The 10,396-nt window shown below is 40.1% G+C and overlaps 1 protein-coding gene across 1 annotated transcript; it reads left to right on the top strand.

Annotated features, from left to right (window-relative positions):
- The first annotated feature begins 1,964 nt into the window (after nt 1-1,964).
- On the top strand, nt 1,965-6,917 carry spry2 (sprouty RTK signaling antagonist 2). Its single transcript, XM_087791665.1, has 2 exons — nt 1,965-2,565; nt 5,152-6,917. The coding sequence occupies exon 2, from the start codon at nt 5,200-5,202 to the stop codon at nt 6,142-6,144; it is 945 nt and encodes a 314-aa protein (XP_087647791.1). The 5' UTR covers nt 1,965-2,565; nt 5,152-5,199; the 3' UTR covers nt 6,145-6,917.
- Nucleotides 6,918-10,396: the final 3,479 nt, after the last annotated feature.

Genomic DNA, 10,396 nt, shown 5'->3' with positions numbered 1-10,396 from the left:
ATTTCAACTCAAGTGTTCTTACTCCTTTACTGCTTTTGTGTTCCATAACACCAACATTTATTTATTTTATGGAAGGACTTATCCAAGCTTATTTTGTAACAACCCTTTTCTTATTTTATTATATTTATGTATCTACTCAACAGAAAAAAAACAGATGATCTCCCCTTATTTAAAAAAAAAGTAATCTATAAAAATACCCATTTATACTAGAGTATCACAGGTGAAGGGTGATTATGTCAGTTCTTGGATCAGTTGGCTTCCCTGCACTCGGCTAATCTGATACCAGCAGATATCAGAAGTCTGGGCTGTTTACAGATTCAGGGGAAGTTCCCTGGACGCGCTGCATCAATTGAAGGATTATTCCTCTTAATACTTTGGCAACAAAAGGTAGGGTTGTCTTGCCAACAGAAGTGATGGAGATGAATCGGATAGTGTGAGAATATTGTTTAGCCTGAAGCACATTTGGAATGAACAGGTTGATGAGTGAATCCAAATTAATTCCAATATTGACATGAGTTGTCTGTGTGTTTAATGGTTCAGCCTAGGGTTTATGGTTGAGCACAAGCATGTGATGGTGCAGATTATGTTAAAAGACGTATCTATTTGAAAAATATAACGTGCACACTAGCAAATTTATACACATTAAACAAGTGTAGCTTAGACGTACAGGTGTGCGTGTGTGTTGGGATTGACATTGGTAATATTAAGTGCTCTTTAAAGGTGAGGGTTCATTTAAAGACCCCCAGGATAGATGGATTTTATCTTTTTATCTTTGCATTCTGTGACTTGAAAACCCACTTTCGTTACAATAACAGAGGTGTAATGAATCATTTTTATTTATTGAACCAAAATGTGTAGATTTCATAAAAATGTTTGGTATATTTTATCTTTTGCAGACATTGAGCAAAGATCTCCTGGTAAATCATCAACGAGTACGATGGAACAAATTGTTTTATGGCTCCCCCAGTGTCAGTACGGTGTAACTGCAATGTCATGAAACCTCTGTTGCATGATTAGCCACAAATCGCATGCAAATTTCTTTTTTTTTGGTAAAAAAAAAAAAAAAAAAGCTTGGATAGCGTATGAAAAAGAATGTAGAATATTGTACATATAGCTGCTTCAAACCGATATTGACCAACAAAAGAAATACTATTTAGGCACTGTTGAGTCCTACATTAGATTTGATAGATTTTGGATTCGAAAATGCAAAAAGAATTTATCTACTATAGCTGTCATTTCTAAATTACTTTTGTCGTTCCAACACATCAACCCTAATGTAACAAGCAAGTTGTAGTCCTGTCTTAAACAATATTAAGTTATTAAATATAAATGTTAAAATGCAAAAGTAAAATGGCCCAACTTCATTATGGCTAGCTTGTCCAGTTCCTTCTGAGTAATATTATTTACTCTTGTGAAATGTGCTGCCTGGAAAAAAATCTAAAGTTCAACTTTAGATTTTTTTTTTTTTATATTGTGCTTTGTTTTATGTCTTATAACTCTTACATTTAAATGAACACAAACGTTTTACAGGGCGAACAGTGTGTTAATATATTTGTTGTCTTTTTTAATCGATTGGTGTATACATTGCCATATAATAATAATGTTGCATGTTTAGCGTCACGTCACAATGTCATGAGATAACGACATTTGATTATTCAAAACAAATACCTTATTGTTTTATCATTCATATTCCGGCCCCTCAAAACAGCCTCACTTTATAATGTGGCCCCTGAGGTAATTGCTCCACCCCCTGATCGTATTGCTACTGCACATTGTGATTTTAAAATAAACTAAACCTAGATCATTATTTTTGTCAACTTATAATATGGTTGCTTTATTTTAAAATAGTTTTAATTTAATAGTTCAAGACCAAAGCAGTTGCAACGTGTTACACAAATACAGACCAGTGTATGGTAAATATGTTTGCGCCTTTAAATGAAATGCGTTTGTTTCCGTTAACCTTTTTTTAAATAAACCCTCAACAGGTGCTCGAAAAGTGGCACAGACGGGTTAAAAAGCAGATATCGGAGAGCAGCTTTGTCCCCTCATTGATCCGCCTGTGAATGGCTGCTCTCAGCCAATGGCGCAACACCGGATGCGAGATATCCGCTGCAACAACAAGCGCTCTGTTCCCCTTCAGCTTGACGCCATTTACAGCCCAAATCCCGACCTCCTGTCCGGAAAAGAGCCAGGAACAAAAAAAAAAAAAAAAAAAAAAAAAAAAAGTTACCATACGACCGAGGGGGAAAAGGACCGACAAACGCTTCCACCAAACCTCCCGATTTCAACACTTTTTCAACTCGTTAAAAAAAAAAGTTGCCGCAGTTTGTCGCGAGTTGACGCGAGCGAGTCAAGTTTTCTTTTATTGACGCCTCGTGTTCTCGCTGCACAAACTCTGGATCTTTTTTCTTTTTCTTTTTTTTTTTGCATCGCTTTTCTAGACACACGATCTCCCACTGGACGCGTCCCTGATGGATTCCACCGAGTGAAACTTAAACTAGGAACTACACCGTTTTCCATTGGATTAACTTTAGCCAACCCGGGGTGAAAGTGCCGAAAAGCACGGTAGGAGTGCTTCCTTTTTTTTTTCTTTATTTATTTTTTTTAAAACACGTGTTTCTTTACAACCTGTTATCTCTTGACAAATAAATAAGATGAATAAGTCAACTCTTAACCTGTTCACCGTTCATATTGGTATTGTTTTTCATTGTGAGCTGTTGCAAACCACACTCAATGTTATGAACTATCATAATAAGTTAAATGTCCTTAAATAATCCTATATTTAAAACTAATGCATCTTTTTCTAACAACAAAGTTCATGCTAAAGCTGAACTCAAATTACATTGAGTTGTATTTGATATAAGAGAATAAAATCCGATTATAAAACAAAAACAAATGTATTATGCAGAATAATATCAGAATGATTAATTTATCCTTAACAAGAATGTATACGAATATACAAAGTTGTGTTTAAGGAAAAACAAAGCAAAAAAATTAAATTTGTAAGTAATCCACAACTTTTTGTGGAGTTCCGTTGGAAAACTTTCTAAATAAACTTGTTTTTTTAGTTTACGTAGTTATAAACACAAGCTAACTTTTGATTTTTCTGAATTTCAAATAACATTTAAGCGTCCAAATCAAGTTCTAAGAAAGTTTTGCTCATAGTCTGTGTTTTCATGAAGGGGTATGTTTTTTAAAAGACGGTGGTAGTAGTAGAAGAAGAAAAACAAAGGTTCATACATGAAGTCGCCCTCGACATTTCCATAAGAAGTGTTTGTCAGTTCTCCAACGTCACCCTCCCACTGAGACCAACACGGCCTGCACACAGACCCTGGAAGCAGCCCGAGAAGCAGGGGGCCTCCCTCATCTTACCCCGAAATTTGAAGGCGCCTTAAAGAGTCTGATGCATTATACCTTTAAAAAAAAAAATCGGGCTGAGTTGAGTGTCTGATGGCACATCAAACAAAACAAAAAAAAACTTTGATCTTGTCACTCGTCTCTTCTTGGGGTGTCACAATGTGGCCCTGGTCTGAATTGCTGGTTGGAGGCCATTTGTCTTGCGACAGACAATAGCTCCTTCCTGTAATGCCATTGACACCTGATGCACCCCCTCTCTTCAAATACACCATTTGAGGGCCTATTATCATGAGGAAGGTGAGTTGAGGCCACAATGTCTCTGCTCCCTACTGTCATGTTGATGATTTGAGCATGAATGCAGACGGATAAATGAGGGAATTATCAAGTTTAAAACGCATGATTAACATGTTTCTCTTAGTGTTTATCTCGTACTTATGGATTTTAATGGGTCTCTTTGTAAATATATTTGTTACGTGACAACAAGAAAGATACCTTTTCTAAGCCTGTAAAATTATAATTTGTTAATGTTCTATGTTATACTTGAAAATATAACCCAAACTGCAATTGAGGTGTAACCCTGCCCCACTTTTAAGACGGGCTTGTCCAGTTCCCCCTGAATCTTTTTTTATACCCTTCCTGGATGACATGTCATTTTTTATTTATTTTTTGGTTTTACTTTTATAATTGGAACTGAAGAGGAAAAAGACATGGCCATGAATTCTAACTATCAATTATGACAATATAAACAATTAACTGAATTTTAAGAGGTCTGGTGAATAAGTAGGAGATTCTTCCGCGGTCCTGTTTTCTTTTGACGCTTGTGCATCTTGAAATATCAAATATATCTTAAAAAATTTAAGAACATTTAAACACGATTTCACCCCAAGGTTAAGATGAGTTTAATAAAACAAACTTGCTATAAATAAAATACGTACACTTTCTACTTGAAAAATGTTCTTGTATTGTTTTCAAACTTAATAATGCATCTTCTTTTTGTTTCTAAATGGTAGTTTATACTTTCCATCATTAAAATCCTGGGTACGTATATTTACGGCTGCAACTAATGGCTCAAAAAGGTTTAATCATAAAATTCTTGGAATTGTTATGTTTTTTCTAAGTTCTCATTCATGTCATGCTGAGATGATTGGTTATTACAACATATTTCCAGTACTTTAACAGTACTATTCTGTGAGGCAAGAATTCAGACACAGCCATTACCAACTCCAGGCAACAACTGAGCAATTAATTTTAATCAAACTATTCTAGCAATGAATAGTAAACAATTTCCCGAAGGAGACCTCCTGAGGGATCAATAAATAATAAAGTTCTACCTTAATGCGTGGAAACCCTAAACATATTTGATGTTGCTCTTTGGAAGTCAACCGTCTTTCAAACTATAAAAACTGCATTTATATATGTGATGTGCTAATATCCCTGTTGCGTCTTATGTATTTTTTTCTATATACTTTCAATATTTCAACTGAATGTAAGGTGACCAGTAGTTTATTCATGGACAAAAATATGTCTTAAATGTGTTGGAGTTTTTTTTAAAGCTATTTCTATTGCACCCAAGAAGGGATCATGACATCTTGGTTGAATTTTGCTGTTTTTATTTATATTGTTTATAGCAACATGGATGATAATTGTCATCCTTAAAAAAAATATATCACCTTTTCTTTAAAATTCCAGTGCTGTTGTGTGTCATCAGGACTATATATATTTATATATGACTTTACATGTAAACTTTTGCATCAACCCTTGATACACATCAACCTTTCTGTGTCTCTCCCACAGGAGTTCAGATGTGTCCCATGCTAGGCAAGGCCACCCTTCAGTCCCAAGATGGATTCCAGAAGTCAGAACGACAGGGACGGGGGAGGGGGACGCCACGGGTGGTCACCGCCATCCACTGGCACGCCGCATGACGAAGGGAGACCTCAACCACAGCTTTTACAGACCCAGGATGTGGGGATTGATTCTCGGGTCCCTCCTTTGGTGCTCGCTTTGGATCAAATAAAGTCAACGGGGAGTACGAATGAATACTCTGAGGGGCCTACGGTGGCGAAAAGGTCTCCGGCCTCACTAAAGTCCGAAGGTGCTCAAGAGGAGCGGGCGAATAATATCCAGAACCTTCAAGGAACTCATGGTCTCCACCAGTCTTCCGGTGTGCAGCGGCCCTTCAGCGCGGATGATTCCCAGAGCAGCATCAGGACCAGTTTAGGTAGCGCATCCTCAGCCCTTAGGACCCTCGGCAGCCCTGCCGGCGGTGACCAGATAATCAGAACGCAGCCCAAGCGCATCGAGCTTCATACAGAGGAGCTGAAACCTCTGAATGATGGCGCTCCAGTCCCCGGCGGCGGAGACCAGAAAACTCCGGACGTGCACTCGAAGTGCGAGGACTGTGGTCAGTGTCGGTGTCTGGAGTGCCGGCGCCCGCGATCACTGCCCTCGCGCTGGATGTGCGGCCAGCGATGCATGTGCTCGGCGCAGAACGCGGTAGAGTACGGGACGTGCGTCTGTTGCGTCAAGGGGCTTTTCTACCACTGCTCCAGCGACGACGAGGACACTTGCGCCGACAAGCCCTTCTCGTGCTCGCAGGCGCACTGCTGCGTCCGGTGGACGGCGGTGTCGCTGCTGGCCGCGCTCTTCCCGTGCCTGCTGTGCTACCTCCCGGCTCAAGGATTGGTCTCGCTGTGCCAGAGGTGCTACAACCAAGTCTCGCGACCCGGCTGCCGGTGCCAGAGCACAACGGAAGCCCACTGTGAGGCGGAAGGCAAGCCGACATAGACGTCTGTCTGTTAAAGTGCAAAAAAAAAAAGGGACAGAGGACTAGTCAGTAGGTTTGAGTTTTATGTTTCTTCGCCGTTTCCGAGCACATCTGGGCCTTACATTACCGCTTTTGAAAATGACATTTTGTAGCTTCTAAACTCACTGGAGGTTCACCAGAGCATTAAGAGTTTCACTTGAACGGTAAACCAAAATAAACACTCCATGATTTTTAAAGGAATGAAGATATTTCCTACTACTGTTTAATCATTTCCTCACACAAGTGCCCAGATTTGAAATGGTCTTATTTTTGTTAACGTCTAATTCGACTTAAGAAGAGTCTCCTGTTACTAACTGTGTGTAAAGTAGAGAATGGAAACGCAACTGTAGATATTTGACAGATGTTTTATTTTTGTACAGTTAATAATCCTCAACTGTGAAACACCACCTCGACGAATCCACATGTTAAACTTCATAAACGTTCTCACACGTTCACTGGAATGTATGTCAATCATTTTCATGTACTTAACCCTCTTGTATATTGTACAGTGACCTTATATAAAAAGTCTATTTTCTAATTCCAACAGTTAGTGTAAAGTATTGAAAAAGTCTATATTTATTTGAAGGTTTTATTATTTTATAATGACAAATATTTATTTTGAGAAAGCATTGTTACCAGGTCACCTGTTGTGTTGTGGTGAGTGGTAGGAATGTGAACGCTGGATGAATAAAACACTATGAATTAGAAGACAAATATATTAACGTTTAAAATTAAACAACCCTGAAGTCAGAAACGGGCTTTGTCACTTTATTTATCTCATGTGTGTTTTACTTGTCTGTATTTCTTTTCCAGCACAATCATAGAAACTGACCCGTTCATGTTGCCATCGACAGATTTGGTTCAAGTGTTTTGACCTTTTATTGCGATAAACTCGAGTGAATCCTCTTGATGAAGCGCTTGATAATAAGCAATATTTCACGGACGTTGGACTCAAACCATGTAACATTTACATCACACGCTGGTAATGTCATGTAAAACCTTTGCTTTGTTCCTGCTGCGTTGCTATACTTTGGATCATGGGTGTCAAACTCCAGCACTAAAGTCAAATTCGTAAGCTATTTATATTGAATATTTCATAGCTTCTTTTAGAAAATCGAACTTTTATTCCAACATGCATTCCCATTCCCATTTTCCCATTAATCAATAACTACACTTCACTATCTGCACCATTTTTTTTCATTCATAAATTCATTTTCAACTGTACGCTTGGGTAATTAGCACCTTGAATTAAAAGTGATAAGGGAACAGTTAAAGGGAATTCTATTATTGATTTCCAATACAAAGGTTTGTAGACCGCATTTAACATTTCCAAGAGCCAGATTGACATGTGCATTAGAAGTTGTGTTGCCATGTGTAAATGGGAATGACTGACACAAATTCTCTCAAATCTGAGTTTCAAGTACAGAGTTGTAATCGGTGAAGTTCCAATGAAGCTTCATGAAGTCATGTTTTTTATAGTCAAGTATGAATTTAAAGTAATATGAGATTCAAGAGAACTGCAAGTGATTATAATGAACAGTGTCGGTTTTTTAACGTATGAACAAGGCTTCATGAAGCTTCATCAGCCCATCACCATCTGTTGTTGCCAGACGTGTGTGATGGTAATGGTGACACAAACACCAACTGGCATTTATTGCCCAGCAAAAACAAATACATTTAGGTTTTACAAAAAGAAGAAAAAAAAACAGATATTTGACCACCGATATAGTCTTGCTTCGATAGAAATTAATTGTAGATTTATTGGATTACTTATCAGAATTGTCTTACAAATGTAATTGTTGTACATCTGATTACACTCCACTGGTCTTTAGCAACCCAACACTGGAGATAAGGACACCAGCATCCATCATCCATCACTGGGGAATTTGACCCAGTTTGTTTGAAAACATGGAATACAGATATTTTTCCTTGCCATGACTTGAGAACAGAAGAGGCCAAATAATACCAGGGTTCACCAAAGGATATGTTGGATAAGAATCTTTAAAAAATATTTGACTTTTTCCCCTCTCCTTCCGGTTACAAAATGTGTTTTCCCTTTGACTTCTCTTTGTTTTCAATAAAAGGTTGGTTCGGGAATTCCTGGGTTTCCAATGTCCCTCGGGTGAAACGTAAGCCCCTCACACTTGTTGACAGCATACGGACGTGTTTGCGGCACGGTATGCATTCAAGTTCCATGATTGACAAGCTGAGACCCAACCTGCGCTCACTTGTTTGTTATTCATCCTCACGAGCTTAGTGATTGACGGGTTGGAGGTGTTTGTGGTGGTGGCGGGAGGTTGAAGGGGACATGGAGAGGGGTGGGTTTGGGGGGGGGGGGTCGCCTTACATAATTATCAACTTTAACCTATTTTACGCTGGCTGCTGAAGATGGAAGTATAATGGGAAGAAGGAGTAAAGGGAGAGTTGTTCTTGTGTTTTGGTCTTTATCTCTCTAGTCACAGTCCTCCTCTCTCCTGCCATTGTCTCGGACGTGAATGAAGAAGGGAAGGTGGAGGGTGAGGGGTGGGTTGTTAGGAAGAGGGACCGCAAAGGGTTAAAAGCATCACTTTGAATGACAAAGAGCTAACAGTTTACCCCCGTATTCAGCCTGGCGTGCATTCATCCTGTTTTCAATAGTCGGGAGGGTTACTTTGGCTCCCCAACACTCCTCTCGGCTACCTTCTCCTACTTGGTATTCCCACAGGGGAGGTGGTTGTCTTGTTGGGGGGTGAGGGGGAGCACCGGGATGGATGTGTCGAAGACTACCCTTGCTGAGTGCACGACAAAACAGTCGAAAAGGTGAACTCTCTTTGGCCGCCGATTTGCCTCTGAATCGCAATGCAACTAAAAAATCTCGGCGTCTTATAACTCCAATAATCCACTTACCGATACAATGCGAGCTCTGTTTACTCGCTGATAACTCACATGTTTGTGCAGAAACTAACCAAAACAAGAAACAAAGAAGCGGAGAGAAGGGTTTTTTTTCATGCAGCCAGAAGCCCTGGTGATTTGGCAGTGGAGAGCAGCCCGAGGAAAGGGAGGAGGGGAAGTGAAACCGAGGGGGGAAAGGCCCCAGAACGTCTCTCTTTGTTGGTTTTAGCCACCGTGGCCCCTGCAGTTGATGGCGGCTGTGGGGCAGAGCGGTCTATTCACCCTGCTCACCAAGGCAGAACGCAGCAGAGGAAGACAGGAAGGAAGCGAAGGCCATTCTTCATGGAAGCATTGTCTGTCTGTCTGGCGGCCAGGCTTAAGCAATCAAACAGCCCTGTGAGAGGCAGCATTAGGGAGAATTGTGGGCGAAAAGGGGGGCATATGAACCGCATAAATCCTCCAAAAGTATCCAGATATAGTGCTTCATGTCGACATGCTCGCGCACATAGATGAAGGAACCAGTGAACGCCTTGATGTTACATTAACTACTCACAGTTTAGGATAAGAAGCCTCAATAAACACCTTCAACTTTTAAATTTAACGGCTTCATTTACCTTAACAAGCTGCTTTTAAAGTGCTAAAAGTGACTTACTTGGATGATAAAAAAAAGGCCATATACGTGACAATTGTCTGCCATTTCTCTAATCAGGATGTAAACCTCTGCTGTGTAATTTAAAGACTGTTTATAATCGCAGACATACATTTATACGTGCCTGCACCCTCCCAAAATACACATAATTGCCACCCTGGCGGCTAAATGCAGTGTGGTATAGTGAGCTGTCAGACCACACTAATTCCTCTTTTAATGTCTGTCTGTCCTACTGTGTAGCAAAGGGATCAGGTTTGACTTCCAGGATAACAACTGAAGCTCTCTCTGTATGCGAGTGTGCGTGCGTGTGTGTGTGAGTGTGTGTGTGTGTGTGTGCACTGAGCAACAATTGGCTGCTAAGCTGCGAAGATCCTCGCAGCCACAGTGTCGCCAGCAGATATCCACTGGCTGTCAGCGACGGAGCTGACTGTGTGTGCGAACGCGTGCAGATGAGCCAACTTCCTGTGGTGGATTGAAGTTAAGTGCTGCTATTAAACTCAGGCATCCACTTGGACTTCATTGTCTGGGCCAAACACTTGATTGCTGACAGATACACATCTTCACACACACACACGGTCACAGATCGTGTAGCCTTGTGGGGGTTTAAAAAAAAAGAAAAAGAAGGCATATTTCTCTGGTATGACAGGTATTGATGCGTCTCTTTTTATGTGCCTTAAGCTTCCTCCTGAAGGCAGTTTAGCTGTCAGATTTCA

The sequence above is a fragment of the Callionymus lyra genome, chromosome 5 (genome assembly GCF_982586985.1).
Source record: "Callionymus lyra chromosome 5, fCalLyr1.hap1.1, whole genome shotgun sequence".
NCBI classification, from domain to species: domain Eukaryota; kingdom Metazoa; phylum Chordata; class Actinopteri; order Syngnathiformes; family Callionymidae; genus Callionymus; species Callionymus lyra.
Note: the sequence above shows the minus strand (reverse complement) of the source record. Positions and strands in the feature narration are given on the sequence as shown.